This window comes from Thamnophis elegans, chromosome 8, assembly GCF_009769535.1.
Source record: "Thamnophis elegans isolate rThaEle1 chromosome 8, rThaEle1.pri, whole genome shotgun sequence".
NCBI lineage: Eukaryota > Metazoa > Chordata > Lepidosauria > Squamata > Colubridae > Thamnophis > Thamnophis elegans.
This window is the reverse complement of record NC_045548.1, coordinates 2,913,065-2,932,273: the sequence shown is the minus strand read 5'-3', so window position 1 is coordinate 2,932,273 and position 19,209 is coordinate 2,913,065. Positions and strand designations below refer to the sequence as shown.

The following is a 19,209-nucleotide window of genomic DNA, read 5'->3' as shown; positions in this document are numbered from 1 at the left end:
TTTAGGATTAGGATTTATTTCATTTATATGCCGCCCTTTTCCCCGAAGGGGACTCAGGGCGGCTCACAATTCGGTCAGGGAAAAGGGTACAAACAGGGGATAAAAAGACGAACATAACAATACACAATTTAAAAGCACACAACAGTCATACCATTCGAGGGGGGGGGGGGGCAAAGGCTCTTTAGCCCCAGGCCTGTCGGAACAGCCAGGTTTTAAGGGCTTTGCGGAAGGCCTGGAGGGTGGTGAGGGTTCGAATCTCCATGGGGAGTTCGTTCCAGAGGGTCGGAGCAGCCACAGAGAAGGCCCTCCTCCGGGTAGTCGCCAGTCGGCATTGGCCGGCGGATGGAATTCGGAGGAGGCCTAATCTGTGGGATCTAATCCGTCTATTGGAGGCAATTGGCAGCAGGCGGTCTCTCAAGTACCCAGGTCCAATACCATGAAGGGCTTTATAAGTGACGACTAGCGCCTTGTATGCATCCTTCTCTTAACCTTTCATCACTGTTGTGACTGCAAACAGAACCGGTAGCAGAAATTTTGAGTAGTTCGGAGAACCGGTAAATACCACCTCTGACTGGCCCCGTCCCCATCTATTCTCTGCCTCCCGAGTCCCAGCTGATCGGGAGGGGATGGGGAGTAATCTTCCCCTGCCATCCCCACCAAGCCACACCCACAGAACCAGTAGTAAAAAGAAATTGAATCTCACCACTGTCACCACATATTGTTGATGTATAGCTCCTGACATGCCTTGTCATCAGTTTTAAAAGGCCATTGGGAGGTGTGCTCCGTAAAGATTGGGCAAATCTGCCATTTCCCAATGTTTAGCTAACATTCCTTAATCACTCTCCCAAAGAATGGATTATATTCTTTTGCCAAATACTGTCTTGAAATATACGACGTAGCTGTCAATCCTGAAGTGAACCTGGCTGAGACCATCTTGAAGGCTTCAGTGTTGCCACACAATAGAAGGAGGGGAGAATAGTGAGATGGGGTTTGATAGCCAAAACAATAAAGTTTTCCTGTGGGAACCAAGGACATTCTTGCAGGTGGCTGGCCAGAGGAGAAATGAAGTAACCAAGCAACCGGATAGCAACTGGATTGGACAGATTGACCGGTGACTTGGGGAAAAGCCGAGGTGGCGCAGTGGTTAGGGTGCAGTACTGCAGGCCACTTCAGCTGACTGTTATCTGCAGTTCAGCGGTTCAAATCTCACCGGCTCAAGGTTGACTCAGCCTTCCATCCTTCCGAGGTGGGTGAAATGAGGACCCAGACTGTGGGGGCGATATGCTGACTCTGTAAACCGCTTAGAGAGGGCTGAAAGTCCTAAGAAGTTGTATATAAGTCCAACTGCTATTGCTATTGCTAAAAGGGGAAACTTTTACTTTTTAATTAGATGAAAGCTGCAGGAATTTTAAAGTCGGCTTTCACTAGTTGTGCCAATAGGATGTTTCCAATAAACTGTTTTTTGAGGAACTTGCCTGCCTCACAGTTCATGGGTACATTACTTGAAATGCTGACATCAGCATCTGTTTCAAAACTTTAATATAGAAGAGACGTAAAATTGTAAATGCTCATCAACAAATCCAAACCTGGAACTGAAACTCATTCCATTCTTCAGGTCTAAAATAGTGTATGCTTCCCATATAACAAAGAACAGCATGAAGTATGAGCATTAATTAATGCATATTATCACTGATATATGAAGTCAGATTTCAAATAATGCAGGAGATGCAGCTTTGTTTTTCATTGTAAATTTCAGCAATGAGAAAAGATAGTTTTTGCAATGCTTTATTCAGAACAAATGAAGGTAATCTACGTTAATAACTGCCCAAAATTAATTTAAAAAAAACAAAAGAAAATATTTCACTGTTAAACATATTTAAGAAAAAAAAACTATATTAATTGATTAATGTAATGAAGCTCACTACAGATATAAAACTTCTGATATCCCAGAGATAAATTAGTGATTTAACTCTTCCCTAACTAGACAGTTCAATAAAGTTGAAATTCAATATTGTCAATGAGCATAAAACAAACTTGCAATATTCTGGAGACATCATAACTTTGCATATTGTTTTATTGCTACCTATCAAAGATCCATTTTGCTGAATTTGTTTTGATGTTTATTTCATATGTAAACAAGAAACTGTCTTCCCAACTTTGATGTGTAATACGTATCTAGCTGATGGTTCACTAGAAGATATGTCATAATGAATTATTTTAGTCTTTTAGGTGTCCCTATATTTAGTTTTGCTACCACTAACTGATATGGCCATTCCACTGTAAATTCATTTGAACAGGAAGTTATTCAATTAACAAGAGAAACTGCATAGATTACCTTTGAATATTTCATACCCAGAAAATATTGATAACAGGTTTCTTTATAGGCAGTTCTGTTTAAGGGGAACAGAATCTACCGGCAAATACAATACTGCGACTTTTGTTGTGCTTAAAGAAGAAAAGAAAAGGATGATCTGCATTAAATTCATCTTTGTGTTGTAGGATCCGGTATCCAGGAACATCTCGAGACTCGGCTCCTTCTTCAGTTACTTCCAGAGAGACTTTGTGTATGATCTTGGAAAGAACAATGCCTTTCGACTCTGACATTTCAGAGAAATCTGATGCATTCTCATCAAACATGTGAGTCATTCCAAGGCTCTCTAAAATGGGTTTGAAGTCATATTCACTTTCCACTTTGAATTTGGGGAGGAAGACATTAACTCTGCTGTTTGCCATCACACTAGGATTGGTCCACTGTACCAGCTTCTCCGGGGTGATCTCCTTCTCAAGCTACAGAAATAAGAAAAATAGTAAGTGAATAGAATATCAGCTCTGATTGGATATTGTGATGTGCTGTGCTGTACTATGCTGTACAGTAACATAATAGTGTTGTATTGCATGGTATACAAGGGGTACAGTGGCTCAGTGGCTAAGATGCTGAGCTTGTCGATCAGAAAAATCGGTAGTTCGGTGGTTCGAATCCAGAGGTGGGTTTCTACCGGTTCGCACCTATTCGTTAGAACCGGTTCGTCAAATCTACTGAACCAGTTAGAAGAGGTTCCACCAGTGGACCCGGAAAGCAGGCCACACCTACAGAAGAGGTTCCAAAAATTTTTGAAACCCACCACTGTTCGAATCCCTAGTGCCATGTAACAGAGTGAGCTCCCGTTACTAGAAAACCTAGCAGTTAGAAAGCATGTCAAAATGCAAGTGGAAAAATAGGGACCACGTTTAGTAGGAAGGTAACAGCGTTCTGTGTGCCTACGGTGTTTAGTCATGCCAGCCACATGACCAAGGAGATGTCTTCAGACAGTGCTGGCTCTTCGGCTTTGAAATGGAGATGAGCACCACCCCCCAGAGTCGGGAATGACTAGCACATATGTGTGAGGGGAATCTCTACCTATTGCATGGCATGGTATTATATTGTATTATTGCCCATATAGTCATTCACAGTAGAATTTGTCCAGCAGCTGGCAACCACTAATCATAGATGGAGATTATTTAACACTAAATCAAAGTTAATTTGAGTTCATTAATGCATGCAACTGTTGTTGTTGTTTTTAATTTACTCCGGCATGATGTTTTGCCTGAGGACTGAGGACAATTAATGCAATTGTAATATCACGGCTGGAATGCTACTAGCTGTTGTGATTTGAGTTAATGTCCAGTCCAACTTCATTTTATTAATATTGGGGCCAAACGATATGGCCCTACTACATTCAACGAATTAAACAAATAGCTACAAATAGGAAATGTCTATTTTTCACTTGTTTCTAATCAGACTATTTCGAAACATTCAAGGGAGAGAGTGATTGACATGCAGCTTTCCAAAACCTACTTTGAAATGTATCCAAATATTTATTTCTACCTGTTCCAAGCCAGTGGTATCATCTTCTAGATCTTTAGGCAGTAAGATAAGCATGCTCATATGTTTATTATGACACGGGAGTTCCAGAATCTTGGTTTTTAAATCATTAATGTAGCCCAAGCATAATGTAGCTTCCAAGTTCATCATCTGCACAGGTTTGGTTTCCGTCTAGTAAGGGAAAGAACAGGAATTGAAAGTTCACTTAAATACCAGTTGTGGTCAAAAGTTCTGATATGTGTCTATTTGCCTTCATAAATTGGAAATATGAATTGAGAATAGAACTCAAATGTTACATTGTTAAATTATTGCAGTTGTAATCATACACATGAGAATATTATAGCAATAGCAATAGCAGTTAGACTTATATACCGCTTCATAGGGCTTTCAGCCCTCTCTAAGCGGTTTACAGAGTCAGCATATCGCCCCCAACAACAATCCGGGTCCTCATTTCACCCACCTCGGAAGGATGGAAGGCTGAGTCGACCTTGAGCCGGTGAGATTAGAACCGCTGAACTGCAGATAGCAGTCAGCTGAAGTGGCCTGCAGTACTGCACCCTAACCACTGAGCCACCTCGGTTCTTGTTAATCTCAGCATCTTGTGAAATTCAGTGTTGCATTTGTTAGAAGTGGCGTATGAAATTTAGATTCATAGCAAGAGTGCATATTAAGATTTCTAGGATGGATCACCATGTATTTTAACCCATTTGAAATCCTGACCTGGATTAAGGAATGAATTTGCTAAAGAAGCAATGGGTGGAAACTAATCAAGGAGAGAAGCAGCTTAGAACTAAGGAGGAATTTCCTGACAGTTAGAACAATTAATCAGTGGAACAACTTGCCTCCAGAAGTTGTGAATGCCCCAACACTGGAAGTCTTTAAGAAGATGTTGGATAGCCATTTGTCTGAAACGGTATAGGGTTTCCTGCCTAGGCAGGGGGTTGGACTAGAAGACCTCCAAGGTCCCTTCCAACTCTGCTATTGTATTGTATTGTATTGTATTGTATTGTATCGTATTGTATCGTATCGTATCGTATCGTATCGTATCGTAAAAAGAGATGTGATGAGAAACCATTAATCAAAATGTTGGCAAAAAATGTAAGAAAATGTAATTCATTTGACATCGGCTCCAAATCTTTTTGCTATCCATAATGTTCTAAAATCGTATTTTATTTTTATCATCTTGGGACCATCACTTTTAACTGGAAAAAAGGAACATTCTGGTGTCTTCTAAACATTTCATATGGTTTTGTTTTTTTAGGGATAGACAGAGGTGGGATTAAGCCAGTTCGCACCACTTTGGGAGATCTGGTTGCTAACTTTCTGAGGAGTTCAGTGAACTGGTTGCTGGAAGAAATCATTACGGCAGAGAACTGGTTGTTAAATTATTTGAATCCCATCACTGGGGGTAGAAAACAAATGAACCATTATGACACATTGACAGTTTGCTATAAAATCACTCATTAGAGCTGATTTAGGATTGTATTAATTGAAGTAAATGCTAGTTTAAAATTCCATGAGAAATTGAAGGCCCGTCTGTAGCATTTAATATTTGTGTTAGCAGTTTGAGGTTGCTTCGTCCCGTACCTTGCTTATTCTGAATGGACATTCCTTGGTTTGAGCCTCAGGAAACTTCTTCATCCAGTTTGTTATAAAATAGGCTGCATTTAACAGGATTATCTTGGTCTCATCATTGACGCTCTCCTCAATTAAAATGTTTTCCATCTTACCTGCAGATACAAGGGCAAGAATACTTCATTAGCGGTACAATCACAGATACAGGGAAATAGTAGTCAAAGTTGGGGGAAAGTGTCAAGTGGGGAAAAACATAGCCATAAATAAGCAGACGTACTATGACAATGATGGCTAACATTTTTCGGTCGGAGTGCCCAAAGCATGCGCACCTGAACTCCCAAAATGCAATGTGCACATCAGTAGTGGGATTCAAAATCTAACAACTGGTTAGCAATAGCAATAGCAATAACAATAGCAGTTAGACTTATATACCGCTTCATAGGGCTTTCAGCCCTCTCTAAGCGGTTTACAGAGTCAGCATATCGCCCCCAACAACAATCCGGGTCCTCATTTCACCCACCTCGGAAGGATGGAAGGCTGAGTCAACCTTGAGCCGGTGAGATTTGAACCGCTGAACTGCAGATACCAGTCAGCTGAAGTGGCCTGCAGTATTGCACCCTAACCACTGCGCCACCTCAGCACCCTAACCACTGCGCCACCTCGGCTCACAAGGTTACACAACCATTTTAAGTTACTGGTGCACATACACCCCACACACGTACCCCACCCAACCCCGCATGCACGCATGACTTCCCCCGCACATGCCCCACACCCGCGGGAGTGACCCGAAGACTAGCTGGCCAGTGGGAGGCATACGGCGCAGCATGCACAGCAGAGCTGAACTGGGGTGACGGCTCGTGTGCCATCAGAGAGGGCACTGCGTGCCACCTCTGGCCCGTGCGCTATAGCTTCACCATCTCGGTACTATGATAATCTCTCGATCTGAAGGGATAATTCCCAATTCAAGGATATCCCAATTCATGACTTAAAAGAATTATCTTGATTAAATAATACACTCGCCATCGGTAAGGTCTGAAACGGATTTGTTGATCTGCAGCCTGGTGTCTTCGGGCTTGTCTTTAAACTCTACAACTTCCAATTCTGATGGGAAGGGCCTTTTGACAGAACTGATGAATTCCTGAAAGAGAGAAAGGCTCCATCACTGGGTTATACCATAATGAACTTCAATGGGCTGGGATTTTTCCACTATCAATTAATATTAAGGCAGAGGGTAGAGGGGAATGATGGAGGGAAGATAGTAAGTTGGAGGGGGGGCGGAAGAAAGAGGTGTATGGAGAGCGGAAGAGGTATATTGGGTTTCTATTTGAGTTTGAGTTTTATTTTATTTATATTTTGGGGGGTATTGTTGACAAGAGGAATTGCTGTGATTATTGTTTAACATTGTATGGCCCCGGTTATGCACAGTATATATGTGACTGTATGAAAATGAAAAATGGAAAATAGAAACATTTTAACAAAAAAAAAAATTAATATTAAGGCAGCAAAGTAAAAACAACAACAACCTGGAATGTTGTTTTTTTTAATCCAGTGTTCAGCAATGTCCTATACCACACAGGGCAGCTCCCTGTTTTAAAGCTGTATAAATCATTTTAATTCCAAATTATACATTAAACATTAATACACAGGTAATCCTCAACTTAGAACCATTCATTCAGTAACCATTTGAAATTAAAATGGCACTGGGGAAAAATGGGTTATAACTGATCCTCACACTTATAACCAGCAGAGCATCTCTATGGTCCTGGGATCAAAATTACAATCCCTTGGTCACTGGCATGTATGTTTATGACAGACACAGTATCCCGGGATCACATGTCATCATGTGTTACCTTTCTAGATGGTTTTCAGTTAGCAAAATCAACGGAGATTTACTCAACAACTGCATGATTCATTTAACGATTGCAGTGGGGGAAAATGGTAGTAAAGCCAGGCAATAGCAATAGCAATAGCAGTTAGACTTATATACCGCTTCATAGGGCTTTCAGCCCTCTCTAAGCGGTTTACAGAGTCAGCATATCGCCCCCACAGTCTGGGTCCTCATTTCACCCACCTCGGAAGGATGGAAGGCTGAGTCAACCTTGAGCCAGTGAGATTAGAACCGCCGAACTGCAGATAACAGTCAGCTGAAGTGGCCTGCAGTACTGCACCCTAACCACTGCACCACCTTGGCGAGGCAGTTAGCAATAAACGTAGCACTTAGACTTATATACCACTTCACAGTGCTTTTACAGCCCTCTCTGTGTGGTTTACAGAATCAACCTATTGCCCCCAACAATCTGGGCAGTGGTGGGATTCAGCCGGTTCGCACCTATTCGGGAGAACCGGTTGGTAACTTTCTAAGCAGTTCGGAGAATCGGTTGTTGGAAGAAATCTTCTTTTGGTTTTTTTCCGCTTTACAGGGCTAATCCTGTAAGGAAGGCAGGAAGGAAACATTCTGGTGTTGTTTCTAGCCTCATCTTTATTGACCTGCTTACAGAAACTGCCTCTCCGGTTAACCCTTATTCCATTGTAACAGCTAAGGCGAAACGCCCATCGACCTGAGTGACCTTGAGTTGGCCAAGCCCACCCAGTCACATGACCAACGAGCCCCACCTACCCAGATGGTCATTAGGGCAGAGAACTGGTTGTTAAATTATTTGAATCTCACCACTGAATCTGGTTCTCATTTTACCAACCTCGGAAGGATGGAAGGATGAGTCAATTTTGAGCCAGTCAGGATCGAACTGCTGGCAGTCAGCAGAATTAGCCTGCAATATTGCATTCTAACCACTGCGCCACCACAGCTCTTAACAAACTGCCTTGCTTAGCAACTGAAATTCTGATTGTCAGTCCTGGAAGCCATCTTTTTCTTTAGAGCTTCAGGGCTGTTACATTTAATGCCTGGAAAAATGGGAATGGGGGGTTACACGGAGTCAGTGAAGAATTAGCCATAACAACATTCTTTTCTCTGGGAGTCAAGGACCTGCCTGCACCTGGATGGGAGTAACTGAGGATTGTCTCCAGTTGGGAGAATGAATTGATTGGACCATGTGATGGACTTGTGGGTGTAGGGGATGGGTCTTTGACTTTCTTTTGGGTGGGAAAACTAGAACTCTCAGATTTGGGGTTTCCCAGATGTGCCAATATGACAACTCTAATAAAATGGAACTTTGAGGAATTGCTGGCCTCTGAGTCTTCTTCCGTTGGGGGTGTTACTTGGAACCAGGGGTGGGTTTCAACCAGTTCGCGGCGGTCCCCGCGAACCGGTTGGTCAGCGAATCAGGAAGTAAGTAACTTCCGGGAACGGCGAAGGGCCCGCCCGCCCGCCCGCACTCCTTACCCAGTTTTGACGAGTTCTGCGCTTCCATGCATGCGCAGGACGCATACAGCGCCTGCGCGATCCTCCAGGAGCAGCTGGAGCATCGCGCAGACGCTAGTACGCATGCGTGAACTGCGTGCATGCACGAGGACGCCGCCGGCCCTGTTCCAACCGAACCGGTTGGAACGGGGCGAGAAACCCACCCCTGCTTGGAACCCTGACACTGATCTCAATTGTGGTCATAAGTCAAGGAATACCTGTACGATCTCCGCAGAGTAAAGAGAAGCATTGCAATGAATAATGCCTGGACATAAGATGAACAGCTTCAAAGTTCAGTAACACCCAAGCATTAAAATCAAATAAATATTTATTAAGGGCATATGCTTCAAATACGTGAAGCAAATATACTTTAAACATTCTTCAGTTAGCATATAAAAATAAAGATAAAAGGCAAAATGCGTAAGTTAAGATTAAATAAAGAAGGAATTTAAAAAGTACAGGTCTGTTTCCAACTCATATCCCTCAAGGGAAGTTTCTTAGCAGGCTTCTGGCAGCAGAAAAGAGAGAAAGAATCAATTTTTCAGATTCTCAGAGCCCTCTGAATTCTCCCACTAATTCTTTAGTGAGTCTCTTCTTTTGGGTATGGTAGGGAATTTAATAGAAGAGCAAACTGTCAAAAACAACAACAACAATAACAACAACATGCTCTACATGGGGCAGCCCTTGAAGAGCATTCGGAGACTTCAACTCGTCCAGAATGCAGCCGCGCGAGCGATTGTGGGTGCACCTCGGTACACCCACGTTACACCTATCCTCCGCGAGCTGCACTGGCTACCGATCGGTCTCCGGATACACTTCAAAATGCTAGTCGTAACTTATAAAGCCCTTCATGGTATTGGACCTGGGTACTTGAGAGACCGCCTGCTGCCAATTACCTCCCAAAGACCCATTAGATCTCACAGGGTCGGCCTCCTCCGGGTTCCGTCCACCAGCCAATGTCATCTGGCTACTACCCGGGGGATGGCCTTCTCTGTTGCAGCTCCGGCCCTTTGGAACGAACTCCCCGCAGAGATTCGGACCCTCACCTCTCTCCAGGCCTTCCGGAAAGCCGTCAAAACCTGGCTGTGCCGGCAGGCCTGGGGTTGACGAGTTCCCGTCCCCTCTCGACCTGTGTGGCTGTGTGATTCTTGGCTATTTTAACTACTTGTATTGTGTTCTATGTTCCCTTTCCCCTTTTGAGTTGTTCGCCGCCCTGAGTCCCTCCCGGAAAAGGGCGGCATATAAATAAAACAAATCTAAATCTAAATCTAAACAACAAACCAAACCTTTGTTTTTATTCTGCTGCCTAAAGCGTCTAATAACATCTTCTGTCAACCCGAAGAGCACTACTGGATACAACCCGTTGTATGACAACTGAATCTTAATGATTCTCATTAAAAACATACGCTATAATTAAGAGCTTGTAAAGTAGGAGTATCCATCCTTATAGCAACTTTTAAGACTTGTAGACTTCAACTCCCAGAATTCTGGCTGGGAAAATCTGGGAACTGAAGTTCATAAGTCTTAAATTTGCCAAAGTTGAACATCCCTCCTGTGGGGATTCTAATTTGGGCAGCAATTTCACGCATCATTTTTGATGTCAGCAAGAATAATTTCCATGGTTGGAACTCTTGGGCTATTATCAGTCCCTTGGGAAGGTTGCTTACTTCTAGTTTTCACTAAAAACGTTCTTATAGTGAAAAATGTGTTCGCTTAATGACCATTGTGTTCATTTAACAACTGCAGATTCACTTAATTACCATGGTGATTCACTTAACCACTGGGGGGAGGGGAAGTCATAAAATCAGATCTGTCACGTGATGAGCCTCCTTACAATCATCACAACTTACAGCAGTAATGAACAGTTTCCATTACAATCATAGCAATAGCAATAGCAGTTAGACTTCTATACCGCTTCATAGGGCTTTCAGCCCTCTCTAAGCAGTTTACAGAGTCAGCATATCGCCCCCAACAACAATCCGGGTCCTCATTTTACCCACCTCGGAAGAATGGAAGGCTGAGTCAACCTTGAGCCGGTGAGATTTGAACTGCCGAACTGCAGAACTGCAGTCAGCTGAAGTAGCCTGCAGTGCTGCATTTAATTACTGTGCCACCTCGGCTCCCTTAACTGAGAATACTTATACATTTTTTAAAAAAAATTAAATTCAGTAAAGCAACCATGAGCATAATGTAAATTATGGAATTAGATAATAACGATCAACCTGCTGGGCCAGATAGAAATTATTATTATTATTGTTATTATTTCTTCCCAACTTACCGTAGTAGGGTTAAGGGATTTTTCTACATAAAGCCGCTTAATCATTTTTAATGAATAAAATGAGCTAAGTTTGGAAGCATCGGAGGTAATTGTCTGGAATCCAAATGGAATATCTTTGACATCTTCTAGATGGAGCCCCTGTTAATAAACGAATACAGTATAAATATTGATTTCCGTAAAGATTTCTTCTGTAGTATTTTCAACACAATCAAATGAAACGTAAGGACGTTGTTGTTCGAACCTACTCTGTGGGTGTGGCCTCCTTTGTGGGAGTGGCTTGCCGGCCATGTGACCGGATGGGAGTGGCTTGCCACCCATGTGACCGGATATGAAGATGCCGACGACACTTGTCAGAACCACCTTAAATGACCTCACACACAGCACTGGCATGCATAAGAATATGATGTCAACTTGTTTTTTAAAAGGCATCTTTGGTTTGCGTTAAAACAACTTCAACACACGCAATGTTCTGATTGCACCACAAACGCAGTAGTCATCCTTACCTTCCACAGAGGCACTGAGTTTTATAAATAGGAGCATGATAGTGTAGAATAATCATATCCAAGGACCAGTGGTGGGTTTCAAAAAATTTTGGAGCCTCTTCTGTAGGTGTGGCCTGCTTTCCGGGTCCACTGGTGGAACCTCTTCTAACCGGTTCGGTAGATTTGACGAACCGGTTCTACCGAATAGGTGCAAACTGGTAGGAACCCGCCTCTGTGCTAAACCAAGCCAAGAGTTTTCTACCCATATTATTTAATGGAAGAATATGACAGTGTTTGAATTTATAGAAGGGTCAATCTTCATCTATGTAGCAAGGGAAAAATAAACTTTTCATATACGATAAGCAAGAATTATGCTAAAAGTAAACATTTTACCTGTTTCATCTGGGTTGCTGTCTCACCATTAGCTGCTTTAAATGCTAGAGCAAGAGAAGTCGACATGCAAAGTGGAGTAAAAATAAAATTAGCACTCTTGTCCAGTTCACACAGTTTTTTGAATAGGTCAACCGAAAAAGCTGTATTTGCAGCTTGTATCGCATCCATAGTTGCGGTTCTGAAATCAAAAGGTCAAAACAATTGATCAGTCAAACAATCCTGGGTATAAATAACTGCTATTTTCTCACATCCCACATGCCAAATAAACATTGAATGGCACTGCAACCTTGCCGTACAAGTTAACAGATGTTTAACCTGAAGCAGTGGTGGGTTTCAAAAATTCTTTAGAACCTCTTCTGTAGATGTGGCCTGCTTTGTGGGAGTGGCTTGCCGGCCATGTGACCTGGTGGGAGTGGCTTGGCAGTCATGTGAGTGGGTGGGCGTGGCCAACTTGTAAAATGTGGTGAAACTCACTTAACAACGCTTTTGCTTAGCAGCCAAAATGTTGGCTCAGGAACTCTGGCATTGAAGTGTGCAAGTCTTAAAGCTGTCAAGTTACAAGACCCTCGCACCCCAAACCCTTTAGAAAAAAACCCAGGGGTGTTCAAACTTGACAGCTTTAAGACTTGTGGACTTCAACTCCCACAATTCCTCCTCCAGCCATGTTGGCTCAGGAACTCTGGCATTGAAGCACACAAGTCTTAAAGCTGTCAAGTTACAAGATCCTTGCACCCCTAACCCTTTAGAAAAAAAAACCCCAGGGGTGTTCAAACTTGACAGCTTTAAGACTTGTGGACTTCAACTCCCACAATTCCTCCTCCAGCCATGTTGGCTCAGGAACTCTGGCATTGAAGTGTGCAAGTCTTAAAGCTGTCAAGTTACAAGACCCTTGCACCACTAACCCTTTAGAAAAAAAACTCCCAGGGGTGTTCAAACTTGACAGCTTTAAGACTTGTGGACTTCAACTCCCAGAATTCCTCCTCTCACTCTTCATCTTGATGATGTGCAGATGGGCGGGGGGAAGGGAGCTGGAACCGGTTCTAAACCGCACTGTAGATTTGTGGAACCTCTTCTATAGAAGAGGTTAGAACTGGCAGGAACCCACCCCTGACATTTGATACTATCTACATGTGGAATGTACAGAAAGACGGGCACAATCTGCTCTCAAGTTGTCTTAGGTCAAAAAGCTTTGAACGAGCCTCTTGAATTACGGTATCTCATCACAACATTACAGCAGAAGAATCTACACAACTGGCAAAATTTCTCTTCTTACACTTCTGAAAGCTGAAGCAGATCTATCAAAGTTTCAGACTAGTGCTATGAGATATATATGTTCATTCATTTCCCTTACCTACGCAAAAGTTAAAACTTTCTTCCTAAGAAGTTTAAATGTTTGGGAATATTTTGCCTTTTCATATTAGATCCACTAATTAGTGGTAAAAACCTCACTATAACAATCATAATACAACACCAGACATTCAACTGATACATATAGAGAGCCGAGGTGGCGCAGTGGTTAAAGTGCAGTACTGCAGGCTACTTCAGCTGACTGCAGTTCTGCAGTTCAGCGGTTCTAATCTCACCGGCTCAAGGTTGACTCAGCCTTCCATCCTTCCGAGGTGGGTGAAATGAGGAGCCGGATTGTTGTTGGGGGCGATATGCTGACTCTGTAAACCGCTTAGAGAGGGCTGAAAGCCCTATGAAGCGGTATATAAGTCTAACTGCTATTGCTATTGCTATATACATGTTCTTAGCTTGCAGCTATAAATACACATGAACACACAAAACACAAATATACTTTTTTTCAGAGAATCTACAACTATCGAATTCGTAAAATGTGAAAGGAATTGTTGTTTGTTTGTTTGTTTACTGGATTTATATGCCGCCCTTCTCCCAAAGGATTCAGGGCGGCATACAACATTAAAACAAACACATATTACAAAAGTTAAAAAGTTGTTGGGAGTTGAAGTGTTCTGTGGATTGTATGAGCATTCTTGAGAGCAGGAATTTGACCAGAGAAGTGATTATTGAACAAGTTTTATTTTTAAAAAAAATTAGCAGAAAGGAGACTTACTTAGAGGGGGGGGAATGTCAGAAGAATAGGCAAATCCAAGCACCTAGCTTAGTACATCCTACCAGGAGGAGATTCCAAGAATCCTTAATGCTCTATTTATACACTACTACATCCTCTTGCTCAGTACATGCTACTATAAGACGAAGAAGAATCAGGGTCATCTCTATTAAGTGCCTCCTCGGAATTCTTTCTTCATTCATGTTTTATTCTTTTAAAAGACACAGGGTGCTTACGTTGTGTGTCTAAACAACCAATTAACCAATGTTGTATTCATTTTATTTTATTTTGCTTTGGATATTGCCTTGACTGGGTTAAAACAAAATTATCTGAAAACCTTCTCAAGTATAATGTTCCCAAGTGTAACTCGTAGGTCAAATGAACATTTCTTACTTGTAATAAGTCTTCAAATAGTGCACGTTTTGTCTCAGGAGAAAAACACAGGAATTATTGCACAGTTTTGTGCACCTATGCACAGTCTATACCTGTGTAGTTCACAGTTCACAATTTACACCTTGAAAAAAGTGTGACCCGTCAAAACCGCGGTAGAATAAAGCATGCCCGACGAAAGCGTGTACGTGACGTCATCAGCAGCGCGACGAAAAAAAATAAAAATAAATTAAATAAAAATAAAATTAAAATTAAAGCAAGCCGATTCACATAAAGGTAAGGGTTAGGTTTAGGGTTAGGGTTAGGGTTAGGGTTAGGGTTAGGTTAAGGGTTAGGGTTAGGGTTAGGGTTAGGGTTAGGGTTAGGGTTAGGGTTAGGGTTAGGGTTAGGGTTAGGGTTAGGGTTAGGTTAAGGGTTAGAGTTAGGGTTAGGGTTAGAGTTAGGTTCAGGGTTAGCGTTAGGTTTAGCGTTAGGTTCAGGGTTAGGTTTAGGGTTAGGTTAAGGGTTAGGGTTAGGGTTAGGTTTGGGGGGGTTAGGGTAAGGTTTTCGCTTTAATTTTAAATTTACCGCTCACAGCGCGATGTTTTCATCGCGCTGTGATGACGTCACGTACGCGCTTTCGTCGAGCGCGCTTTATTCCACCGCGGTTTTGTGGTGGAACCGAAAAAAGTTCTCCAGAAAGGGAATCTTAGCAATTTTCTGAACAAGCAAAGATGAGGCATGTCAAAGGGCAACTGAACTCAGTAACAACTGAAGAAAATATCCTAATGTATTCTTGTTCTGTGCAATCCCATAAGTAATATTCCTTCTCATATGATTAAGATAAAGAGAGAGAGAGAGAGAGAGAGAGAGAAAGAGAAAGAGAGAGAGAGAGAAAGAGAGAGAAAGAAAGAGAGAGAGAAAAAGAGAGAAAGAGAGAGAAAGAAAGAGAGAGAGAGAAAGAGAGAGAGAGAGAGAGAGCCTCCCTAAGAAACAAGCAGCAGAGTAAGAAGACTCAGCAATAGATCTCGAGGCCATATTTAGTATCAATTTCCCAATGAAGAATTATTCAAAGAGAAGAATATGAAGCTATTAGTCACTGGAAAGCCTCACTGAGGTGGAGGCAGCCATAACTGACATACTAGTTAAGGAATTTGTATGGAGAATTATGCTTAAGTCAGCACTTCTAACCAATTGCTCAAGGTATGGTGGCATCTTTGAAGTACAGCTAGTTTGAAACACACCCACATTTTACTAAAATGCCTGGGATGAACCTTTCTGCTTATTAATCTTGCTCTTCTTCAGAGGTTTCTTTTAAATTTCAGTTCAATTCATTTTTATGCCCCAGTGACTTGAAGGTTGAGAGATCTTTCCATTTTTGTTGTCTCGATTAGTTCAAACAAAACCTCCAGTTCCAATATCTGAAGTCTTGAACAACAGCCACACGTGGAAATAAAGAATTCTAAACTGGGGAATATGACTGACATAGAGCCATTTTTCCACCCAAAAATCATTCTTGGCTCTTCTTAAAGTATTTTACAAATTTAATTTACTAGAGCAGGAGCCAAGACCTATCTCCCAAGTTATTTGGAGTCAGAACGTTATGCCAGTCCTCTACATGTCCCCCCCAAAAATTCTCAGGGTTCTGTTCACAACAACAAATAGAGGAGACAAATATTTTCTCCTCCCATCTTATGGGAGAGGGAGAAATCTCCATAACTTAATGATTCACCAATCTGAACAGACAGCTCAATAGCAGTGTTTCTCAACCTTGGCTACTTGAAGATATCTGGATTTCAACTCCCAGAATTCCCCAGCCAGCGAATGCTGGCTGGGGAATTCTGGGAGTTGAAGTCCAGACATCTTCAAGTAGCCAAGGTTGAGAAACACTGAACTAGGGATTGTGGTTTACCAAGAATTTTGACAAGCTGTCTGTCTTTGCAATCCCAGAAAAGGACCAGCACAGTGACAGGATCTATTAAACACTGGACGGGCAACCTTGTATGATCAATAATTATGCTAGTTCACAAGCTATGCAGTAAAACATTATCAATTATGTATTCATTTTACTTTTGCTGTGTACAATCTACAGACGTATTCTTTTATCTCAAGCTTCCAGGGAAATACAAAATGTACTCACCCATATGTTTTCCATGCATCTATATATACTCGGATTTTGCATAGAATTGATAAATAGCCAGAGCTTAAGGCTCTCTAGAGAAAGCTGCAGTTTTTCATATTATTCCATCAACCTAAGTAAATAAAGGTGCTGGAATAGTTTCTGCACATCATGAGGATAATGGGGGTACTAAACTTTATATTACAATCATTTAGTATACTTAGTGGTTAGAGTGCAGTACTGCAGCCACTTCAGCTGACTGTTAGCTCCAGTTCGGCAGTTCAAATCTCACCGGCTCAAGGTTGACTCAGCCTTCCATCCTTCCGAGGTGGGTGAAATGAGGACCCAGACTGTGGGGGCGATATGCTGACTCTGTAAACCGCTTAGAGAGGGCTGAAAGCCCTATGAAGCGGTATATAAGTCTAACTGCTATTGCTATTGCTATTGCTATTATAATCTGCCTTTTTTTCCCATGATAAAGCAGAAGGAATTGCAGCCCTGGAATTCACAGGGATCTCCCATGAAATTTGGACCCAATCCACATTTTCTTGACTTGAGCAAGGTAGCACCATTGTTGCATCATGTTTCTTCAAACTAGGCCATGCCTTAACCATCCCATTAGCAGCATGAGACACAACTGAGTTGGATGTTTTCCAGAGTCTTAGAAATAAATGAATAAAGATAAGTTCACCTTCATCAGCTAAAAATTGCAAGAGAGATATATAGACTGGCATTGGCTCCGGGTCACTGGCTACTTTTTGGATGCTAAGATGTTGGGAAAACGTGTAATGATTCTCCTAGTGCCTTGGCCTCATGAGCATCTTAACTAAATTGTTTTTAGGGGAAAGATTTAGAAATTTCATTTTATTTCATTTCATTTTAATTTATTTGTATGCCGCCCTTTTCCCTGAAAGGGACTCAGGGTGGCTCACAACTCAAAGGGAGGGGAAAAACAAAGTTACAAAAAACATAAAAACCATGCATAATTAAAAAAACACAACAGTCATACCATTCGAAGTGGGGCAGCGAGTCTTTAGCCCCAGGCCTGTCGGAACAGCCAGGTTTTAAGGGCTATGCGGAAGGCCTGGAGGGTGGTGAGGGTACGAATCTCCATGGAGAGTTCGTTCCAGAGGGTCGGAGCAGCCACAGAGAAGGCTCTCCTCCGGGTAGTCGCCAGTCGACACTGGCCGGCTGATGGAACTCGGAGGAGGCCTAGTCTGTGGGATCTAATTGGTCGAGTGGAGGTAATTGGCAGTAGGCGGTCTCTCAAGTACCCAGATCCAGTACCATGAAGGGCTTTGTAGGTGACAACTAGCACCTTGAAGCGCACCCGGAGATCAACAGGCAGCCAGTGCAGCTCGCGGAGGATAGGTGTTATGTGGGTAACACCTATGAGGGACGATTGTACTGCCAAGGAGAGAAAGGAGCTGTCACTTCAGATAGCAAATGTTGGAAGATGACAAAGGGAAGGGAAACAGCTATAAAGAATGTTTTGCCTGCTTGTGGAAGTGTGAATTTAAAGCAGTTATATAAACAGCTTGCCTTGAAGGAGAGGAGGGAATGAGAAAGAAACTCAAGATTGACTCACTAAGCATGATAGTGGGATGAGAAAAATTGTACCAGGCTTTCAAAATTCTTATACCCTGTACCAATGAAGTGGAGTTCCAGTACTCCTTGCGAAGTCCTCTTTCCTGATCTGGCCTACCTCAAAAGGCCGATACTGCTTTCAACAAGTGTAGTAAAGAACACTGTCCTATAACACCAGTTTTATCAAAGCAAATTTGGTTTAAGAAGGCAGGTTGCCATTTGGTTCCTTGCCTGAGTCGGTAAAACGTTTTTGGGCACGTTAATAATTAAATTTGCTCAAGTTATATTCTGATGTAGAATGCATACTTAACAGCCTTGAAGGACAGGTTTTCTGTTTTAGCCTCAACTACCTTGCAAGGTAGGAGGAATTCATCATTCGTCCAAGAATTCAGAGGAGCTTCCATAAGAATCTCTTTTAATTTTATTTCCATAACAACAAACTAGTTTGGTGAACCAGTTTAAATCAGGTTGGTCTCTAAGAGTGGACTTGAATCTGAGTCTCCCAGTCCACCCTTTTAGGAATGGCATGAATAGAAGAAGCCAAATTCATCAAAAAAAAGAAAGAAAAGAGGTATGTGGTTTTACTATCCGCTTTGAACTAAACAAAGGAAGAGGCTTCGCTTTTATTTAAAAATTCTATGTTTGGATAAAATCATAAAAGTTGGTATTCTTCCTCCGGATTAAAATAATAATAATAATAATAATATTATGGGGTAGAAAAAGTTATTGGGTCTCTACTTTCCTCCTCAGACCCCGACTGAGTTTCTTTCCATGCAGAAAGAGAAGGAAGGAAAATGCTGAACGAATGCAGAGCCTTCCTGAAGCAAACTTTAGACTCATTCATTCCCACTCTCATGCCTGATTCAGACTACAGAAACAATCATCACCTCTTTGCAATCTTCTGTATATAAAAACACAAGACGAGACAGTAACCCTTGCCTGCTGAAATAAAAATCGGCCTTAACATCCTCTTAAGTCTGAATAACATTTGTTATTTGATGTGCAACATGAAAGAACCTGAGTCAAAAGGCCCACACCCCTATGAAAAATCTCACCTTTAATCAAGTTTCTACTAGCAATCTCATAGACAGAGTGATTCCAATACAACCAGGGAA

The 19,209-nt window shown here is 42.0% G+C and overlaps 1 protein-coding gene across 1 annotated transcript; it reads right to left on the bottom strand.

The window, feature by feature from the left end:
* Positions 1-2,394: 2,394 nt before the first annotated feature.
* Positions 2,395-12,116, bottom strand: SERPINB5 (serpin family B member 5). Its single transcript, XM_032223344.1, has 6 exons — positions 11,949-12,116; positions 11,074-11,211; positions 6,458-6,575; positions 5,450-5,592; positions 3,866-4,033; positions 2,395-2,787 (listed from the first exon to the last, which is right to left on the bottom strand). Exons 1-6 carry the CDS (start codon positions 12,114-12,116, stop codon positions 2,395-2,397), a joined length of 1,128 nt encoding a protein of 375 aa, XP_032079235.1.
* Positions 12,117-19,209: the final 7,093 nt, after the last annotated feature.